Source organism: Quercus suber, unplaced genomic scaffold, assembly GCF_002906115.3.
Source record: "Quercus suber isolate HL8 unplaced genomic scaffold, Cork oak 2.0 scaffold_285, whole genome shotgun sequence".
Taxonomy (NCBI): Eukaryota; Viridiplantae; Streptophyta; class Magnoliopsida; order Fagales; family Fagaceae; genus Quercus; species Quercus suber.
The window spans coordinates 516,177-538,907 of NW_027069741.1; the positions used below are offsets into that span (position 1 = coordinate 516,177).

The window sequence follows — 22,731 nt, forward strand, 5'->3', positions numbered from 1 at the left end:
TGGTGGAGTATAGAGTGGAGTAGGAAAAGTGGGACAGAAGATTGGACTCCCTTATGGTATCTAATTATCATCCCATACATTTATTAGGCATCTATCTCCTAAGAACCATCTCATACCCTTAAATAACCATTTACCACCTATCTGGAAAGCTTTCCAAATATGAGATGAATTTCTGGAGGAGTGTGTATCTATTATGATGTTATTAGGATCTAATCAAAAAAAAATAAAAATTGATGTTATTAGGAAAGTAAGGAGTTTGGCCCATAGAGAGTTTGGATTTGTCCATAAATGCCAGGCCCGGTTCATAAGACTCTACTACCAAACCCAAACCGAACTCCTTCCCTCCCCTTCAACCCCTACCCGTAGGTGCCATTAAACCAATTGGGTAAAGTTTGAGAATTGCCTTTAAAATTATTTGTTTTTTTAGCAATATTTATTTGTTATAAACACACACACGCAGGAAAGGTCTCTAATTTTAATGGTGCATGAAAAGTAACAAATAATTGATTATTGAAAGTTGAGAAACACCTTAAAATTTATTTGTTTAATTTTTAAAGTTAAAAGTTTATGTAAAGGGTCTCTACTTTTAGTGGTTGATTAATATTGTAAGTATAGAATTTTTTAGATTAGTTAGAAGTGACGTTAGTTCAAAGAGTTTCTCTAAAAAATTCCAATTACAGAAACCTTTTAGGTTTTTGTCGCTAAATTTTTTGTAACAAAATACAATTGGATTAGCTGCTAATATGAAAAATAAGTACTTATCCCCAAGAATAAATAACTGAAAATTAAAAATCCCCATAGGTTCCTTCTTCTTCTTCTTTTTTAATATATATATATATATATATATATAAACCCTTATTTCTTTGGAATGGAGAAGTTTTTATTCATCATACATTCATACCCATTCTAAATAGCGAAAAATGGAGCAAAGTTGAAAGCTACTATCAAGAAAAATCACATCAGTCTCATTCTAGTCTTCTATTGTAAAGGACTTTACGATTGGGAAGCAATCTTAACAGAGGCCAATGACCAGCTAAAATCTTTGGTTGAGCATGCAGTAAACAATGGTTGTCCTGCATTGGTTTCCCAATTAATTAGATTTCAAAGCTTCATCCATCTCATGAATATGCTAGAAATGTTGTCAGCTAATGCATTGGTAAATGATCTGGGATCATCACATTATCTTGGCATAAAAGTTGTGGAGGAAAGCATAGTTAAAATTCCATAGAGATCAACTCCTTTTTTATTTTATATAATTTCTTACAAACCAAATTGGAAGAAAGTTCTTTTAACATACTGCATGGAAACTTATACAAGAATACACCTCTATCTATAGTTATATAACCTATTTATTAGCTATGTGACTTGTTTAAAAATAATTTAATGAGCTATGTGGTCTTGTAGATAGTCTTATGAATCATTATGTAATGGGTTAAAACTTAATAGAGATTGTTGCAACTTGATTCAAAGGAAAATTTTATCGTGATTGAAATCTACAACTTTAGACAAAGTTACTCATAAAAGTTGGTAAGAGAACAAGAATTCTTCATTTTTTATTATTATTGATAAGTTAAGCAAGAATCCAATGAAACTTTAACTCTGGCATTGTAACATCAGCCGTCTTACTAAGAGAGGAGAAATCATTCAAAAGCTCATTGACAACACTAACTTCGCCAATGGATATAGTAGCATGATAAATGCTTCTTTCTTTCCTCATTGTGCAAAATAGGCAAGCAAAGATAAATATATAAATTGGCCGATTACAAATGCGATTTACAAAAGCATCTTAACACCTCACCAATTGCATTTCGCAAACAAAAAATCAACAAAGGATAACACGGAAGCCAAATATTGATAACAACCATGACAGGAGCAACAAAAGCCAATTCACACCAAGAACCACATAATACAAAGAGAAAGCAGTGTTTGCCATTGTTGTTATTACAAATATTTGATCAGTAAGTATATGACAGCAACCAGAACCACGATCCCAATAACTGACAAAAGCAGGCACATGCAAGAGCAGCCACCTTTGGTGCGCTTGTTCAAAATAGCCAAATTCTTTTGCACCCGCTGTTTTGACAATAGCAGAAGCACAAAAGAAACATAAATAAAATCCCACCAAATTAAAGAATAAAATAGACAGAGTAGAAATTTTGCAATATATATCTACGTGCATGTGTGTTTGTGGATATAAATATATCAAGTACAAATTTTCGGGGTGGGGGATTTGAACCTTGGATGGTTCCATTATAAAAACCAGGAGGTGCCAGCCAGTTGAGCTACATGGCTCTTGGCACCTATTAGGTTTACTTAGTATAATACATTATAAGCAAAAGGAAAAAAGAATGAGCCGGGGGTGGGGAAGTAACTTTTTGGATTATGAATCCGATCAATAATTCTTTTATGTTATTTAGCATTCTATTCCACTCTATAGTTTCTATAAACTGCAGTTTCTAGGTGAGCCAGAGTGGAATTTTATGAAGTGATATTATTCCTTCTCTCTTCTCTGCTCCCCTTCTCATTTATGAACCAAGCAGATATTCAACTATCATGTGATGCTACATAGGATGACCTTTGGTTTTGACAGGGACAGTTGAATGAGTTACTTTATTGCATTGTACATTTTGCGATTACATCACTTGCTAAACAAAAATTTTCAGAATAAATTAAAAAGTAGCAGTGAGTGTATTACCCGTAACCTGGAGTCTGTAACATCCACATGTTGGTCCAAGTCATCCTGCATAACGAAGAGCAACAAAATTTAAAATTCAGGGTGGCTATAGTTAATATCACTATGTACTAGACTTTAACTGAGATTCAAAGATTAAAAAAGAAAAGACAATTAAGTGAATACAGTGGGGGAAACACATACAATCAGCCTAGTGTGAAGGTCAAGTTCTTCGTTGACTGCCAATGCAATATGTTTTGTACTTACTACAGTCACCTCCAACTTCTCAAGATCCTCATCTTGCTCTGATTCATAGAGCATATCACATAAAGATCCATAATCCAAAAGCATAAGAGGTATATTTATAACAAGGAAAAGCACTGTTCTCAATAAGTGATAGCAACACCTTTCATAACTTGTCGTTGAAGCCCGACTAGGCCAGAATTGTCCAAGCCAACTGTTCTGCTCACAGCATCAGCTGGCTTTATTTCTGGGCCAATCAAGCTGTCTCTGTTAGCAAAATTTGACATGTTTAATGTTGAAGCCATCTGGTTAACTTTTGATCTCAAATTTGCAAGATTGTCCTTGCGACGATTCATCTCTTTCTCCGTTCTGTGTATCACAAGAAGCAGAACAATACACTTCAGATAACAACCACTAGAAAGATTTTTTGAAATACCAACTCAATCAAGTGATAAAGCAAATATTGCCAACTTTAATCAAAGAAACATCTACTTTCAGCCCAACAGTGACGAAGATGTGTACCAACAATACATTAATATAAATAAATAAAACATAACATAACAAAAAACAAAATTTACTTTGATATGCTAAAATCAGTAACTTCAAAGTTGTTGGGATAATACATTGTGGATCAAATATGTTTTAACATAAAGTTTAATCAGCCAGGATGGATACTACAGGTGATAAATAGAAAGAAAATACTACCAAATGTGGTAAAGGAGATTACAGACATTTCAAACCACCTCTTCCAATTTCTAGACTACAATCCAACCTGCATCTAACTGATACAGTAGAGCATGACAATTTGCAGTCAAGTCTTGAACCTTTTCAACCTCACAAAATCCAGTGCCCAGAATTTAGGAAGTGAGATTTCTATGGTACAGCACAACAGATAATCAGTTAGCCTTTTCAATCACATTTAAGTTCTGTTACTTCTTTTGCAAAGGTATAAGCCTTGCCTGTATACTGAAGGACTCCCATTTTCTGCACTTTTATAAGAGGATTCTAAAAAACCCTCTAATTTATAGTGTATATGTGTGAAACTAACAAATTCTCTAATAATATAACTTGATTACATACCGGATTCATATCACTGCCAATATGTAAAATCTCACTACATTTTGCCCCAATAAATGGCCTAAACTTTGGAGCCGTGGCCCTGAATCTTAATTATAAAATCACTGGGATTTGGAAGAATGTCAATACAAGAAATACAAAAGGTTTTTTTGAGAGCCAAAAACAGGAGATGAGCACTAGATCAAACCCATATTAAAAGATAAATGTAAAAGATTTTGAGCTAAAAAATAAAAGATTACATCCATCAAAGATGAAAGACAGTGAAATTGAAATAAATTTATAGCAATATAAGTTATGCTACAGTATGAAAAACTGCTCATCTCAAAAGGTTCAGATGAATCACCAAAACACTGTAATTATTAACATGGGCACCTTCCTCACGGCCCGCATAGCCAAAACAATAAAACATTTTTTATCAGTATCAAATCAATAAAACATTATCATACCAGAAAACTGGGGTCCAGAAACATTATGATCATAATAACAAGGAAAGCATTTTAAGACATTCACTCGAGTCCTAAATCTATATTGCAGCGATTACAGTCTTCTTATTAACATTAGTGCAGTTAAGAAGACTTACATGGGCTGCTTTCCAGGAATCTTCGACAAAAGGGACTGTAAGCTATCAAGTCTAGTCCCTAATATTGTGATCTTCCTCCGTATAGAAGATGCATGACGCTGAGCATCTGGTCCTGTTGCAGGCAATGAACTACGTTCAGAAATCATGCCATTGATATCATCGGCAAGTTTTACTGCTTCATTGTATTCCTTCACCCATGAGTCTGCAGAAGCTGCCATTGATCTGAAAGATAAAAGGGAGAATATATCAGTAAAAAATTTAATCACAGATACATGGTAAAAAAACTTCAGCACCAAGACAACCACACACACACATACAGAATAAAATCTTTCTGACATTAAGACCTCAACTAAAAAGATGAAATTAATAACAATAAAAAATATAAGTTTAGGCACTGACAAAAGTAGAAGGATAATAGCATAATAAACATGAGATGTATACATTTTGGTTAATATACCCTTAACAGATCTTATAGAAACTGGTCATCCTAAGATCTGTGAAGGGCTAGGTCTGGTATTTTACAAATAAAATTACAACCTACCATTACCCGCATAGCAATTTAAAGCTAATAATAAGTAAATCCAATCCCATATACATCTAACCAGTGTCTAATACTTTTTAACTCACACCAACTAATTAGTTTTTTTTTTTTTTAGGTAATGAAAAAATTTTATCAAGCAAAAAATAGCCAACCCAAGTATATTGGGGATGTACTATGGAGGCAAAAATCAAGAACCAAAATTACAATGATCAAGTAAAACAGGAATGGAAAAACAATAAACATGCAACAAAGCCACACTCCAACTAATAGTTGTCTTTGTTGCAGTAAGATCACCTTCTGCAACTGGCTTAGAACCACAGAACACTTCAAGAAGACGGATATTCAATTACACATGAATTCATAACACCATTACTGGCAGTTATTTTAGCATAAATAAGAGTCAGAGATTAAACAATCATACTCTAAGAAAACTATATAAGTATACATACATCAAGGACAGTAGCCACTCCACTCATGAATATATTAATGAATCCCACTGTCCACACACTGATGATTACGAGAGCTTAGGCAACCAAGAAATAAGCCAACAACATATATCTAGCTAACAACAGCTAAGCCACCCCACTTTTTAGTCCCAAAAGCAAACGTGTAATAGCTTAAATCGTGCGCAAATGCAAGAAAGTTATAGAAAACGAAACAAATGGTCACATAATACAAGAACAGCCCACTTGTTTGCCAAATGAGGACATTACCAACCATTACTCAACTCAACTGGACTAATCCAAAATTCCCAACTCCTATTAGCCAACACACGAATTACACAGGATCCTCTACGCTAATCCTTATGCACCATCCCACTCTTAAGTCAATATATGTAAACACGCACACATAAATATATAGCTAAAACTCAAGTTAAGACTAGGGCGGTGGGGCTTAGATCAAAAGAAACCATACCCAATTACCTAAATACTCATTGAATTATGAAAAAGCATTCAAGCATGAAAAACCACACACCGACGCACATATATTTATATCTAGCACAAGGGAAGCGAGGCTTAGATCACAAGAAACCATACCCAATTATCTAAATTCTCACTGAATTATGAAAAACCACATATGCATATATTAAGCTAAAATTCATGTTAAGACAAGGGGAAGCAAGGCTTAGATCAAAAGAAACCATACCCAATTACCTAAATTCTCATTAAATTATGAAAAACCATTCTATTTCAACAATTTCCCAGCTCAATGTCTAAAAATAGAAACAATACAACAAAAATCCCCTCCAATAGCCAAAAAATAAAAAACCCAAAAGCTAATAAGCTTCACCTCAATGATCGAAAAAAAAAACCCAAATTTCTAAATTCAATCTTAACGAAAACCCACAAAAAGTTGCATCAAATTATCAAACCGATCACACCAAATATTCAAGCTTTGNACCTTTGGTTTTGACAGGGACAGTTGAATGAGTTACTTTATTGCATTGTACATTTTGCGATTACATCACTTGCTAAACAAAAATTTTCAGAATAAATTAAAAAGTAGCAGTGAGTGTATTACCCGTAACCTGGAGTCTGTAACATCCACATGTTGGTCCAAGTCATCCTGCATAACGAAGAGCAACAAAATTTAAAATTCAGGGTGGCTATAGTTAATATCACTATGTACTAGACTTTAACTGAGATTCAAAGATTAAAAAAGAAAAGACAATTAAGTGAATACAGTGGGGGAAACACATACAATCAGCCTAGTGTGAAGGTCAAGTTCTTCGTTGACTGCCAATGCAATATGTTTTGTACTTACTACAGTCACCTCCAACTTCTCAAGATCCTCATCTTGCTCTGATTCATAGAGCATATCACATAAAGATCCATAATCCAAAAGCATAAGAGGTATATTTATAACAAGGAAAAGCACTGTTCTCAATAAGTGATAGCAACACCTTTCATAACTTGTCGTTGAAGCCCGACTAGGCCAGAATTGTCCAAGCCAACTGTTCTGCTCACAGCATCAGCTGGCTTTATTTCTGGGCCAATCAAGCTGTCTCTGTTAGCAAAATTTGACATGTTTAATGTTGAAGCCATCTGGTTAACTTTTGATCTCAAATTTGCAAGATTGTCCTTGCGACGATTCATCTCTTTCTCCGTTCTGTGTATCACAAGAAGCAGAACAATACACTTCAGATAACAACCACTAGAAAGATTTTTTGAAATACCAACTCAATCAAGTGATAAAGCAAATATTGCCAACTTTAATCAAAGAAACATCTACTTTCAGCCCAACAGTGACGAAGATGTGTACCAACAATACATTAATATAAATAAATAAAACATAACATAACAAAAAACAAAATTTACTTTGATATGCTAAAATCAGTAACTTCAAAGTTGTTGGGATAATACATTGTGGATCAAATATGTTTTAACATAAAGTTTAATCAGCCAGGATGGATACTACAGGTGATAAATAGAAAGAAAATACTACCAAATGTGGTAAAGGAGATTACAGACATTTCAAACCACCTCTTCCAATTTCTAGACTACAATCCAACCTGCATCTAACTGATACAGTAGAGCATGACAATTTGCAGTCAAGTCTTGAACCTTTTCAACCTCACAAAATCCAGTGCCCAGAATTTAGGAAGTGAGATTTCTATGGTACAGCACAACAGATAATCAGTTAGCCTTTTCAATCACATTTAAGTTCTGTTACTTCTTTTGCAAAGGTATAAGCCTTGCCTGTATACTGAAGGACTCCCATTTTCTGCACTTTTATAAGAGGATTCTAAAAAACCCTCTAATTTATAGTGTATATGTGTGAAACTAACAAATTCTCTAATAATATAACTTGATTACATACCGGATTCATATCACTGCCAATATGTAAAATCTCACTACATTTTGCCCCAATAAATGGCCTAAACTTTGGAGCCGTGGCCCTGAATCTTAATTATAAAATCACTGGGATTTGGAAGAATGTCAATACAAGAAATACAAAAGGTTTTTTTGAGAGCCAAAAACAGGAGATGAGCACTAGATCAAACCCATATTAAAAGATAAATGTAAAAGATTTTGAGCTAAAAAATAAAAGATTACATCCATCAAAGATGAAAGACAGTGAAATTGAAATAAATTTATAGCAATATAAGTTATGCTACAGTATGAAAAACTGCTCATCTCAAAAGGTTCAGATGAATCACCAAAACACTGTAATTATTAACATGGGCACCTTCCTCACGGCCCGCATAGCCAAAACAATAAAACATTTTTTATCAGTATCAAATCAATAAAACATTATCATACCAGAAAACTGGGGTCCAGAAACATTATGATCATAATAACAAGGAAAGCATTTTAAGACATTCACTCGAGTCCTAAATCTATATTGCAGCGATTACAGTCTTCTTATTAACATTAGTGCAGTTAAGAAGACTTACATGGGCTGCTTTCCAGGAATCTTCGACAAAAGGGACTGTAAGCTATCAAGTCTAGTCCCTAATATTGTGATCTTCCTCCGTATAGAAGATGCATGACGCTGAGCATCTGGTCCTGTTGCAGGCAATGAACTACGTTCAGAAATCATGCCATTGATATCATCGGCAAGTTTTACTGCTTCATTGTATTCCTTCACCCATGAGTCTGCAGAAGCTGCCATTGATCTGAAAGATAAAAGGGAGAATATATCAGTAAAAAATTTAATCACAGATACATGGTAAAAAAACTTCAGCACCAAGACAACCACACACACACATACAGAATAAAATCTTTCTGACATTAAGACCTCAACTAAAAAGATGAAATTAATAACAATAAAAAATATAAGTTTAGGCACTGACAAAAGTAGAAGGATAATAGCATAATAAACATGAGATGTATACATTTTGGTTAATATACCCTTAACAGATCTTATAGAAACTGGTCATCCTAAGATCTGTGAAGGGCTAGGTCTGGTATTTTACAAATAAAATTACAACCTACCATTACCCGCATAGCAATTTAAAGCTAATAATAAGTAAATCCAATCCCATATACATCTAACCAGTGTCTAATACTTTTTAACTCACACCAACTAATTAGTTTTTTTTTTTTTTAGGTAATGAAAAAATTTTATCAAGCAAAAAATAGCCAACCCAAGTATATTGGGGATGTACTATGGAGGCAAAAATCAAGAACCAAAATTACAATGATCAAGTAAAACAGGAATGGAAAAACAATAAACATGCAACAAAGCCACACTCCAACTAATAGTTGTCTTTGTTGCAGTAAGATCACCTTCTGCAACTGGCTTAGAACCACAGAACACTTCAAGAAGACGGATATTCAATTACACATGAATTCATAACACCATTACTGGCAGTTATTTTAGCATAAATAAGAGTCAGAGATTAAACAATCATACTCTAAGAAAACTATATAAGTATACATACATCAAGGACAGTAGCCACTCCACTCATGAATATATTAATGAATCCCACTGTCCACACACTGATGATTACGAGAGCTTAGGCAACCAAGAAATAAGCCAACAACATATATCTAGCTAACAACAGCTAAGCCACCCCACTTTTTAGTCCCAAAAGCAAACGTGTAATAGCTTAAATCGTGCGCAAATGCAAGAAAGTTATAGAAAACGAAACAAATGGTCACATAATACAAGAACAGCCCACTTGTTTGCCAAATGAGGACATTACCAACCATTACTCAACTCAACTGGACTAATCCAAAATTCCCAACTCCTATTAGCCAACACACGAATTACACAGGATCCTCTACGCTAATCCTTATGCACCATCCCACTCTTAAGTCAATATATGTAAACACGCACACATAAATATATAGCTAAAACTCAAGTTAAGACTAGGGCGGTGGGGCTTAGATCAAAAGAAACCATACCCAATTACCTAAATACTCATTGAATTATGAAAAAGCATTCAAGCATGAAAAACCACACACCGACGCACATATATTTATATCTAGCACAAGGGAAGCGAGGCTTAGATCACAAGAAACCATACCCAATTATCTAAATTCTCACTGAATTATGAAAAACCACATATGCATATATTAAGCTAAAATTCATGTTAAGACAAGGGGAAGCAAGGCTTAGATCAAAAGAAACCATACCCAATTACCTAAATTCTCATTAAATTATGAAAAACCATTCTATTTCAACAATTTCCCAGCTCAATGTCTAAAAATAGAAACAATACAACAAAAATCCCCTCCAATAGCCAAAAATAAAAAACCCAAAAGCTAATAAGCTTCACCTCAATGATCGAAAAAAAAAACCCAAATTTCTAAATTCAATCTTAACGAAAACCCACAAAAAGTTGCATCAAATTATCAAACCGATCACACCAAATATTCAAGCTTTGATCGAAACCCAAAACAAAAAAAATCCAAAACCCCAAAAGGAAAACGACGACGCTTTTATGCTAACAGAGAAAGAAAAGTCAAATGGGAAATTACATGATCATGATGGAATGAGAGTTTCGGATCGAATATTGGAAAATTTTGAGAGGAAAATTGAGAGAAAGAAATAGCACCTGCGTTTTGGGAATTTGATGGTGATCGAAACGAGGTCGTATTTGTGAAGGAGCAGGTAGAATTTGGAAATGACGTACGGCACCAGCACCACCTAGGATAGAACCGAAAGTAAATATTTTTAATAAAACTAAAATAAATATGTCCGGCTCCGTCGTCCTTGTCAAAAACACGACAATGAATGAAATGAAAGTTGGAATTGTAAATTACTATTATTCTTTTTATCCCACCGCGGCGTCGTTTTCACATTTATTTTTTAATTATCCGAAATCTCTTTTCTCTCTATCTTAACACCCCAAAAAAAAAAAAAGTTTTAAAATTCACTTAACTATGTTATGATTATTAATTGATTATTCACATTGCACATTATCCACATATTGTGAAGGAGAGGTTACATATATCAAATATACTATACGGTCTTAGGAAGGTGAGGCCGGATCATGGTATTCTGTTTTGCATAATAATAACCATATCTTATGCTCGTTTGTACTCATCAATAAATTTGAAAAATAATATATTAATAAATTAATATAAAAATCCAATGATAACATGGATAATATTGCATTAATGATACAAAATCTAATATTTAATAACACAAATCAAAGTATTTACTGTGCAATTATTGTTCAATAAAACACTATATCGAAATGTATCCAAATCTTTAACACAAATACAAACCACAAATTTCATATCAAATCATATATTATATTATATAATAAAAGTTGTGTTCTAAAAACTATGGTTGCGTTAGTTGACTATTTTATATTTTCTTGTTTACGCTTTCTTCAATTATTAAGATGGTTGTTTTTTTTTTTTTTAGAAGATAATATTTAAGTAACTTTAGTTAAAACTCTATTAAATATTCGAGTCACTCACTAATTTTTAATATAGTTTTGAAATATTTACATTTAATTTGTAATTGAGACGTGCATCACACAAGCATAATTAATAAATAATAAAAATAAAAGTTGGACTTAGAAACCGTAGTTGCACCAAGTGGCTACTTTCACTAATTAGTAAATTAAATTTATATTATTTGTTAGGATATATTTCCTCAAATTAAGGGATAATATTTAACAAATGTTTAATTTAGGTAGAAAATTATCATTTCAATTTTATTCAAAATTTCAAACTAAAAGTCTATTATAAAAAAAATTATAAACTCAAATTCCAAACAACAACCCATGTTTTCTTTCTCAAAAAAAGAAAACCTCACGTTTTGATTTATACTCCAATTAAAAGTCTATTATAAATATTTTAAGAACAACTAATTAGTAAATTAACTTTGTACATTTAAACTTCAACAAAATTGAATTCTATTCAAAGTAAAAGTCTTTTATAAAAAAATTTATAAACTTAAATATTTCAGTTGAACTTAAAAACCATGATTGCACTAAGTGGGAACTCTCACTAATTAGTAAATTAATTTTATATTATTTGTTAGGATATATTTCTTCAAATTAAGGGATAATATTTAACGACGGTTTAATTTAGATAAATTTTATCATTTAAATTTCAAAAAATTTAAATCATATTCAAACTAAAAGTCTATTATAAAAAAAAATTCTAAACTTAAATCCCAAATAATAACCCACATTTTCTTTCTAAAACAAACCCGCGTTTAACTTCTACTCCAACTAAAATTCTGTTATCAATATTTTAAGAACAACTAATTAGTAAATTAATTTTATACATTTAAATTTCAACAAATTTAAATTCTATTCAAACTAAACATCTATCATCAAATAATTCTAAACTTAAATATTTCACCAAATTTAAATTATATTCAAACTAAAAGTTTATTATAAAAAATTCTAAACTTAAAACTCAGACAACAGCCCATTTTTCTTTATTAAAAAAAAAAAAAACCTTTTAACTTATACCTTGATTAATAGTCTATTATCAAAATTTCATATATATAAATATATTTATATTTATATTAAGTCCTGGCTTTTAGATAAATCACACACAATACATCCTACGTTGTATTTTTTTTTTTTTCACTTTTTTTTCCAAGATGCAACTTATACTTATATTTTATTCTAATAAATTCATCTTACTTATTTTTCTTTGCTTCTGAATTTGTGTGCAGAATATTATGTCATATTAAAAATTCACTTACATCTCATATTAAAAATTGTATGTGTAATCAGAAACTTATAAAGAAGTGTTCCATATCTACTGAATGATGCAAGGGTGTATAAGTTTATAAGTATATGAAGGTTTTATATGCTCTCTCATAATAGCAAGAATTCAATTGAAATATACATAACCATTTAACAATAGGCAAAGATTTACTTTTACTCAAAAGGCAGTTCCAACAGTTGTACTAAAATATTTTATCATACAGACTTTGCTTTTGACAATTACATTTGTTCAAAAACCAAAATTTTAGCCGAGAGAGAAGATTGTGATCCTTTGAAGCAAAGTAGTTTTCCTCATTTCAAAAGCTTGGGTTTGTGAGGTTGAAGATTGGATACTTGTGAAGCCACCACAGAATCAACAGCATGCCCATTAATCAGCACTTTCATCCTCTTCCTCAAGCCCACGGAATCAGTACTACTGACCATAAGGCCTAAAACGGAAATGCAAATAGAATGTCAATGGTTAAATATATTAGTATATTACATTCTCATGCCCATTAAGTCAACAAATAAAGATCGATTGTAACAAAAGAGAACTTAAGAAAGAATACCACATCAGAAAGGCACCACTACCCTGCCCCCCCACCCCCCCCAAAAAAAAAAAAAAAGTGAGAAGTATCATAAACACAATAATGACCCCAAGAAAATCCAATCTATTGAGTTCAGAAAGATTAAAGGAACAAGATCCCCCCTGAGAATTATTTGGTCATCTTAACAATCACACCAACGAGGGGATTATTTGCATCTGCCATATTTTATAATGATTTATAGTCCAAAGATTAACTCACAAACAGAAGCATGCTATAAAATTATTTATACCCTAGAATCAAGGAAACTTGAGTAAGCAAAGGCACATATCATGATACCATAAACAAGCAACATAATTTAGCAAGATGAAATTTCTTTACCTTTAATCTGAATTCTATGCCATTAAGCAAGTAAGCTTACCAATGATTTATATGTCTATGCTTGAGGCATGACCAATGGTGGTGCAAACATAGTAAGCTGAATTCACAAAATTATTCTATTATAAGTATGAAGAACAATCTACCAATCTAACCCACCAAACTAAACATCATGTCTACAACAGAAGAGAAAGGCTCTTAGTTGGGGATTGGTTTTGTTGAACAATAAATGGAGAGCAGCTCTGATAGAGGCAGTATAATAGCAATAATTCCGTATGAGTCACAGCTCAGCCAGAGACATCATGATAGTTAATAACTCCTTACCCTACATTTCTTAAACTATTAAGAAAAAGCTCTCTCCCAACCACAAACCCAAGGATGTCAAGCATTAAGACACTGAAACCAACCACTCAATGCAAAAGTTACCATTCAGTTTTTAAGTCATCCACTAAAATTCTACAAAAGTTACCATTCCAAAAATAACCATTCAATAGTAAGCAGTATTTGTTGTGAAAAAAACCAACAAAAGCTATTTTAATTCTAATTGCATTTTCTTTGTAGTCTGAGTGTGAAATCTGAATAAATTTGTAAGCAAGACAACACCTTTTTCTTTCTTCCTCTTAAAATTCATGACACAAAGATAATTCTATGACCCCAATAACACCAAACACCCACCAATGCCAGGTGCTGGCATTCACTGGCCCAAGCATCCGTAAGAAAAGTATAACTTTTTATTTTTTGACCACCATCAACTAATCAAAGAGTTTGATCAAACTAGAGGGCTGAAGGACAAATGCTATCATAAACATACACAACATCAAATTCCAAAAATGAATTTGCAATGTACTTAAATATGTGTAGATGCAAGCAGATTTGGGGTTACCTGCCAAACATCTTTTGGGAGGTTATCTGAAGCTTTAGAAACATAAATCTGATACTGAAATCAAAGAAGGGGAAAAAAAATCAATGAAAGAACAGGATGGTTTTAGTGCCATAAATGAAATAAAGGGATGAACTTTAAAAAAGAAAATCAAGGAAAGGAAAAAAAAAAAATCATAAATCTGACATCAAAATTTCCTTACCAAAAGAAAGGAAAGGTTAGATTCTTCTGGTATGAATGCTGTTTGTTTAAGATTCAAGCTCTTTTCTAACAGGTCAGTATATGTAATGGGCATTGAGTTTATTTCAGGTAGGCTTTTGAAACGTAGGTGACATGGGTGGTTGAAACACTGATGGTGAGACGCTGGTGGATGGCGAAACGCTCTCCTCCAGGCTTCTTCTTCTTCTTCTTCTTCTTCTTCTTCTTTTTTTTTTTTTTTAATTTTAAATTTTTGCAGTTGCCATTGGGGTGGAGCAGTTGTCTCCGCTGCTGATCAATCACAAAACCAGGTGGCTCACCATCCACTGGAAGAGAGTGTTCTTAAAAGTTGAAACTGAGAAAAAATGGGGAGTGATTGGCCTATTGAAAATTTTGAGGGTATCATTGTAATTTCCAGTTGGTGCAGGTGTCTTCTTTATTGGGTAGTCTCAACAAGTAAGAAGCTGACCTGGAGATAGTGGCTTATAAGATACTTTCTCCCCAAGCAGAGGGTTGGGATGACTTGGTGGGACTTGGTACTTATAAACTTACTCTTTCTCGTTAGCTTGTGCTCCAACAAAATGAACTACAAATAGAATGTTGAGTGCAGTGCTTTACATACTAACCTACTTTTCTGTTTTGACTTGCGAGGCCACATTAACACTGTTGTCTGAAAAATAATTTTTTTCATCAGCTTTCATTTAAAGAAAAAGAGGTGCAAGCACATCAGCATCCTTCTTGCTATGCTATGAAAATGCAACAAAAAAACATGAGCTTACAGTTTTGTTCATTGGGGTTTGGGTTTGTCCAGTCTCAGGTGAGCTTGATAAAGCTCACATCTAGCTGAGGTCGAACGGACCTGGATTTCAGAGCTCAAATGGACATCAAGCCATTGTATTTTAGATCAACCCAAACTTGAGCTAATTTGCAGGCTTGCAACCCTATCCAATAGCACACTACAATGGAAATATAATTTGAACACTATATATACCACTAAAATAATCTGTAAATGCACATCTGTACTAGCTAAACAGATGCTATTCTCCACTTATTACTAGCTATATGAAGATAACCACCATAGAAGCTGCATAAACAGCCATACACATTACCAAGTGCATACATGATTGAATTCATCACATAGCTAAGTTCCTCACTCTTTAAATCGGAAGGAACTTTTCCTCTAAAGGAATTAATGGTGGCCATAAAATAAAACAAACTTGAACTATTCTTAAGCAATTAGGGGAAAGGAAAATGCATTCAGCATAGATCAACATATCAGAAACGCAATTTTATCACCTAAGTTATAATCATGGCCATGCTTCCAGGACAAGGAAAAAACCAATGCAACTTTCAACAAAAAATCCAAAACAGTTTCCTAAATTCTTAATGACCGGATCTTAAGAAAGTTCAAACGATATGATCTTAGATACCAAAAAAAAAAAAAATGAATACAGAGTGATAAACCAGCAATTTGTCCAAATCCATGACCTCATCATGCTTTTATGCCATGCCATGAGACCCTGCAAACATAAAATGACCAGAAATGAAAATTTTACAATTACAAATGTAATCTGTGGATGTTTTATGAAAATATTTAATCTGTCACAATGACAGTTTGTGGTTTTTAGCATACTGCCTCCTAAAGATGAATCCAATTCACAATATTAATTCATGACATGTAATGAAAAACATTGAAGCATTTGCTAATTTAATCCACAATTTTAACATGTGAAGCAGAAAGTAGCACGCAAGCATTTGCTCTAGGAAGCACGGACGTTTCATTAAGGGTGCTGTACCCATGTCATATCTGAGTCATGCCCGTGTCATACCAGTGTCGTAACAGCTGTTTCATATTATAATTTTTCAAAAATTGCTCGTGTCATGTCATTACTAGGATCTGAAACAATTATCATCAATAGCAATACTCTTTTGCATAGCTTTGTTGCAATTCTACATTGTCATAGAGAAATTGCTAAACAATTTTTAATACTTACAAAGTATCATGGTACATAAATTTCTTGTTCTTATAAGATAATATGACATTAGCAATTTATAAAATAATGAAAACAAACATGATAATGATAAGAATGAATATACCTTAGCTCTTAACGGTTGGCATTGAGAGCCATGAGAAGCTTCTGGCCACCGGGCAAGTAAGAGACATTCGGGGACTTAGCAAGAGTGGCGGCATTTTCCCTCATGGCCTCAATCTTCCTGAGCTCAATGAGTCCCGTTCCAGCATTCTCAGTAGCCTCCGATATCATCTTCGCCGACTCGCTCTCTCCCTCGGCCCTAATGATGGCGGCGCGCCTCTCCTGCTCCGCCTTCGCCACCACAAACTTCGACCTCTCCGCCTCCTGCTGCGCCACCTGCTTCTGCTCCACGGCGCGCGAGAACTCCGCGCCGTACGACAGGTGCGTGATCGCCACGTCATCGAGCACGATGTTGAAGTTCCTGGCGCGCTCGGTGAGCCCGCTCTGCACGAGCGCCGAGACCTGCGGGCGCTCGGTGAGGAGCTGGTCGGCGTTGAACTGAGCCACGACGGCCTTCAAGACCTCGTTGCCGATCGAAGGGAGGACCTTCTCGTCGTACTCGAGGCCTAGGGTTTGGACGATCTGAGGGAGGCGCGTGACCTCGGGGCGCGAGAGGACGCGGAGGGTTAGGTTGACCATCTGGAGGTCCTTGGTGCCGGAGACGGAGGAGAAAGTGTGGGGCTTCGTGCGGATGTCGAAGATGAAGGGCTTTTGGAGCCATGGGATGAGGAAGTGGGTGCCTTCGCCGACGGTTTCGTCGAGAATTCCACGGATGCGGTCGAAGATGACGGCGCGCTGGCCGCCGTCGACGGTGTAGAGAGATGAGTTGAGAGCCGTGGCGGCTACGCCGAGACCCAAGGCGGCGCGTGCGACGTTGTTCAATAAGGAAACAGCGCCTTGGCTACCCATGATTGATACGGTGGAACTGAGGGCTGTGGTAGCACCGTTCAAGTGCGGCTTGTTATCTGCGTCAGAGTTTGGGAGGGTTTTAGTTTTTTTTTTTTTTTTTAATTTCTACTTTTCTCCCTATATTTTACTAAATATTTGTTTTCTATTTCCTAACCTATTAAAACATTCGTTTTTCATTGATAACGTTATTGAAAATATTTTATTTCTGTTCTTAAATTTTACTAAAAACTTGTTTTTTATTTCTACACTATTGCCAAAAGTTCTTTTTTTTATCCATATTTTCATTTTTAAACTAGTAAAAAAATTCTTTACAAAATTTAAGGATGAAATAATAATTTTTAAAAATTTAGAGACAAAAAAAAATTCTTGATAAAATTTAGAAATCAAATAAATATTTTACCCTATTTTTTAAGAGTTAGTTTGAGTTTTTTTTGAAAGCTTCATTTAAAATATTTGGTAAATTACATATTTAGTCCTTATCTTTTATATTAAATTTTTATTTGGTCCATTACCTTTCAATGACGTCGATTTGGTCCATAATCTTTTAGTATTGTGTCAATTTAATTTATATTGTTATATCTTGGACAAAAATTGGTGACATGGCAAATGGCTAAAATAAAATTTTAATTTATTCTTATATCAACGGAAGCTAATTTTTTATTTTGGCCATTAGACACATCATCAATTTTCATCCAAAATATAACTACAGAGATTAAATTGACATTGTACTGAAAGGTTAGGAACCAAATTGACACAATTGAAGGGTTAAGGATCAAATTGAAACATGGTATATAGAATAAGGACCAAAAATGCTACTCACCCTAAAATATTTTATGTAGCCTTGTTTGGAACTCAATTTTTAAGAACTAGAGTTCCATGGATAAAAAATTTGAGTTGAGATGTTGTTAAGTTTCCATTCATTTTTTGAAGGAACTTGAGTTGAGTTCTTCACACTGGAACTCGACTTTCATAAAATCAAGTTCCAAATGAGGCTAAATACCTAAATAGTTTCGAATAAAACTCTTAAACAAAAATTTTCTTAATAGTAAATTTCTTAATTAATAACAAAAGATGCCTTTTTAAAGTATCACATACGAGGTAGTGTTGTTTTTTCTAGCACTAAGAAATAAATTTAAAAAATTATAAATTAATAATGAGGTGGAAAATTGTGAGCCCTCCAAAGTTTAAGTAAAGTGGTTATCAAAAAGTCAAACACTTCTTTATAGATATAGATATACATATGGGTCCTAAAGCCATAGTTCTGCTAAGTGAATGCCCTAGCCTAATTGTCATATGTATTGCTTTTAATAATAGGGTTTTTTTTTTTTAATTTTTTAAGCGCTTTAAACAATAGGTTTACTATTGATTGTTTACCAACAATTGTAAAATTTAAATGAGCCAGATACAATGCTGGTAAAATTGTCATAATGTATCATTTGCATTTATTATATTAAAGATTGTGATTTCAATTATGTAAAGACTTCTTATAAAATCTTATATTTATAGTTTTATACTATGATATTTACTATCACAACACTTTAAAAAAAAAATGGAAATAGATTTGTACTAAACACAATCATAATATAATCCTAGCTAATAATAAGTATTCACCTTTACACGAATGATGATGAAGACTAGCAGTGTCTTGAAGTTATGCGGAGCTCATCAAACCTACAAGAGGGAGGAAGAGCCTGCAACTAGCTTACATAGCGTGGGAAAACCATACTTTTTGATTTTCGTAAAGAATGCAAAGGTGTAGTTGCTCAAAAAAAAAAAAAAAACAAAGGTGTATAACTGTATAAGCATACGAAGGTTTTGTGTTTTCTCTCTCCCAATCTATCTCTCTCACTTTGGCTTCGGGCCCCTTGCTCTTAATAATGATGCTATATAATCATTCAATGGCCTACTAAATGAGGGAAAGATCAATTATATTCACCGGGCATTATTCAATTATATCAAATATTATATTTTCTTCGTGAACTTTTTTGTTACACCTTGCATTTTCAAAGGGCCCGTTTAATGATTTTTAAGGTTTTATGATAGATATTCATGAGACTTTGAATTCGAAATCTTGTAATAATCTTGAGACAAAGTTTAATTACAAAATTAGTTGTAACTTAAAGACTAAAAACTCACTTAATAAAATAAATATTATAACATATTTTGAAAATTTAGCTGTTGAATTGCATATTTTTTATGTTCTTAATACATATTTTAAATTTTGTGTCAATCAGATATTATTTACTATATGATCTATAAGTTTATATTTTATGCATAATTTTAAATTACAAAAACTTACAATTTAAAAAATTTATTGATAACATAAAAAGAATGGTGGATATAAAAAGAAAATATAATCTGATGGTGAATTTGTCAAAATTCATCTTTAATAAAAAGATATTAAGTAAGTTTGTAGTCTAAAATTACAATTAATTTTGTAACTAAACTTTGTCTATGGTCTTGTGTGTGTGTGTGTGTGTAATTGTGAATTTGTCAAAATTCATCTTCAATAAAAAGATATTAAGTAAGTTTGTAGTCTAAAGTTACAATTAATTTTGTAACTAAATTTTGTCTACGATCTTGTGTGTGTGTTTGTGAGAGAGAAGAGAGAGCTGCACATGCCTGATGAACAGTTAGATACTCAAAAATGTCTCAAAGCCCATTTTAGAGATTTTCTTGTTGAGACCAAGTTGGTGCGAAATGTCTCTTTTTGTCTTCCATTCCACCTCTCAGAATAATCTTAGCTTTCTTTCTTAGCTTTTCAGCATTGCTTCCTTCTTCGTACATGGCTGGTCTCATGAGCTTTGTGGGCTTCATTAGCGGGTTTCTTGGGCTGGGCTTCCTAGCCGAACTTAAATCAAAACCACATGTTAATCCTGATTAACCTCATGGACCAAATCCATTGGTGATATGAGAGTAATTATCTCAATGAGTAAGAATTATCTTTCAGTAACTTTTGTCTATTCTTATATTATTGTTCTTATTATTACCTTCGGAGTGGGGTCAACACTAAACAGCATGTTGATGACTTTTTGTTTTTATTTTTATTTTAGAAGAAGCACGTTGATGACTTCATACTTCACCGTCGCACATTAGCATGCTTACGGCAGCAAACTGCAATTAGCATTATAAAAAGGGCTGGAAACCAAAAATAATTTATCTGTTGAAATACGCCTTTTCTATCCCAAAATATTTATATAATTTTGTGTTTTCATTCCTTAAATTAGATAAATTATAGCTTAGTCATTGAAATATTTTAGAATTTTTGAAAAATATTATCAATGGCCTCTATCGCATCTCGTAAGTGTCAATTTTACATTGAATTTTTGATTCATGGACAATTAAACTATGCACATTAAGTTTGCGATAAATCAAATCTTCTAGTAATGTTTTATATTAAATGTACGCGCCCAAAACCGAAACCCTGTTGGGCTGGACCTCACTTGGGCTCACAACTTACTTGTATCGTGGGCTTGGATTTCCTACACCGGGTCGTTCTGAACGCCAAGGCCCAATGGAATCGCTTTCCTCTCCTTGGGGGTCTGAACCGCTTCCCCACTCTGTTTTCTCTGTTTTCGCTCTTCCTATCCTCAATTTTCCAACCCCTGTCTTCTCAAAACTTCCTCTATTTATAGTTCAGGAATGGCGAAGAGGTCATGATTATTTGCCAATAAGTGCAACAGGCGGTCCAGTATTATCGATCGTAAGTGGATAGTTAGGTAGTCATGGGAAGTGGTGAGGGTGGCGTTGGAACTTGGTTCCCATCTCCGCGATAGTTCCCGGCCGCGGTGTCTTCCCGTGGTACGACCAATCTGGTACGGGGCGGGGTGTCCCGCGAGTTATGTACGATCTTCTCGTTCCCTCCGCCGATCTCGTTGTAGAGCTCCCAGTATCGGCTAGCGTAATCACGGAGGGTTTCCCCTGCCCTCATCTTCATAGACAGCAGCGCGTCCACCGGTTGTTGTTCCCGGCTGCACGTCACGAAACGGGAACCGAACTCATGTATTAGCTCGGCGAAACTGTGTATGGAGCCCTTACGCAACCCGTTGAACCACCTTAAGGCCGTGGGACCAAGGATGGAGGGAAAAACCTTGCACATCAGAGCGTCATTGCGGGTATGCAAAGACATCATCTGGATATAGTGGCTGACATGCTCCACGGGATCCGTCTTCCCCCCATACGAATTGAACGGCGGGTGTGTAAATCTGTCCGGCATCGGTGCTCGCTCAATGTCTGCTGAGAATGGTGACCGAGCCGCCTTGCGCAATGCACGGCTCATAGCATCCATAGCTGCATTCCTTGGCCGTCCCTCTGGAGAATCCGAGCCCCGATTTCCGTATTCTCGGGACCGAGATCGATATTGCCGCCGGTAGGATTCTGCTGAACGGGAGCGGTCTCGGCGGCGACGGGACTCCCTCGAGTGCGAGTGCTCCCTGTGGTGGTGTGATCCCGGTCGATTAGAGCCAGTCCCGCGCCTCTCTTCCTCATTGTCCGGCCTTCTATCTCGGGCGTCTTGACCGGCTCGGCGGCGCTCGTTTCGTGCTTCCAGTTCCAGGTCTTGTACTAACCTCCGCAGCCGCTCAAGTTCTTCATCCCTGACGTCAGGCTGCCCGCGTCTGGAAGCGTGGGATACCGTTCTCCCCGTTTGATACGACCCCTCTCCAAGGCCGGACCGTTCTTCCTGCTGCTCGTAAACCGGATCCTCGCGGCCCTTCTGCCTCCGTTCCCGCCAGGTAGAGCCCCTGGAAGACCCTGCCGAGTCACTCTCGGCTCCACCTCCAGACATCTATCCTGTACGCGAGTCTCGGTGGAACCACTGCTTAGTAGGATTTCCCACAGACAGCGCCAATTGTACGCGCCCAAAACCGAAACCCTGTTGGGCTGGGCCTCACTTGGGCTCACAACTTACTTGTATCGTGGGCTTGGATTTCCTACACCGGGTCGTTCTGAACGCCAAGGCCCAATGGAATCGCTTTCCTCTCCTCGGGGGTCTGAACCGCTTCCCCACTCTGTTTTCTCTGTTTTCGCTCTTCCTATCCTCAATTT

General features: G+C 34.9%; 3 protein-coding genes across 15 annotated transcripts; all 3 read right to left on the reverse strand.

Annotated features, from left to right (window-relative positions):
* Nucleotides 1-1,728: 1,728 nt before the first annotated feature.
* LOC136061325 (syntaxin-51-like) lies at nucleotides 1,729-4,821 on the reverse strand. Its single transcript, XM_065781964.1, has 5 exons — nucleotides 4,572-4,821; nucleotides 3,078-3,283; nucleotides 2,876-2,976; nucleotides 2,696-2,740; nucleotides 1,729-2,073 (listed from the first exon to the last, which is right to left on the reverse strand). The coding sequence occupies exons 1-5, from the start codon at nucleotides 4,787-4,789 to the stop codon at nucleotides 1,942-1,944; spliced, it is 702 nt and encodes a 233-aa protein (XP_065638036.1). The 5' UTR covers nucleotides 4,790-4,821; the 3' UTR covers nucleotides 1,729-1,941.
* A 1,725-nt stretch (nucleotides 4,822-6,546) lies between these two features.
* Nucleotides 6,547-10,800, reverse strand: LOC112038094 (syntaxin-51). Of its 2 annotated transcripts, none has more exons than XM_024070922.2 (5): nucleotides 10,619-10,800; nucleotides 8,510-8,731; nucleotides 7,016-7,221; nucleotides 6,814-6,914; nucleotides 6,547-6,678 (listed from the first exon to the last, which is right to left on the reverse strand). In XM_024070922.2, exons 2-5 carry the CDS (start codon nucleotides 8,725-8,727, stop codon nucleotides 6,598-6,600), a joined length of 606 nt encoding a protein of 201 aa, XP_023926690.2. In that variant the 5' UTR covers nucleotides 8,728-8,731; nucleotides 10,619-10,800; the 3' UTR covers nucleotides 6,547-6,597. The 2 variants fall into 2 exon arrangements, with proteins under 2 accessions (XP_023926690.2, XP_023926689.2); XM_024070921.2 differs by lacking the exon at nucleotides 10,619-10,800 and adding an exon at nucleotides 10,542-10,564.
* A 2,091-nt stretch (nucleotides 10,801-12,891) lies between these two features.
* LOC112038085 (prohibitin-3, mitochondrial) lies at nucleotides 12,892-17,795 on the reverse strand. Of its 12 annotated transcripts, none has more exons than XR_010632410.1 (6): nucleotides 16,841-17,793; nucleotides 15,523-16,263; nucleotides 15,370-15,413; nucleotides 14,549-14,602; nucleotides 13,709-13,765; nucleotides 12,892-13,191 (listed from the first exon to the last, which is right to left on the reverse strand). XR_010632410.1 is itself a non-coding variant. In XM_065781965.1 (3 exons), the coding sequence occupies exon 1, from the start codon at nucleotides 17,683-17,685 to the stop codon at nucleotides 16,849-16,851; it is 837 nt and encodes a 278-aa protein (XP_065638037.1). In that variant the 5' UTR covers nucleotides 17,686-17,794; the 3' UTR covers nucleotides 12,892-13,191; nucleotides 16,232-16,263; nucleotides 16,841-16,848. The 12 variants fall into 12 exon arrangements, 2 of the variants coding, with proteins under 2 accessions (XP_065638037.1, XP_065638038.1); XR_010632408.1 differs by lacking the exon at nucleotides 13,709-13,765 and adding an exon at nucleotides 14,748-15,034; XR_010632407.1 differs by lacking the exon at nucleotides 13,709-13,765 and adding an exon at nucleotides 14,748-15,212.
* Nucleotides 17,796-22,731: the final 4,936 nt, after the last annotated feature.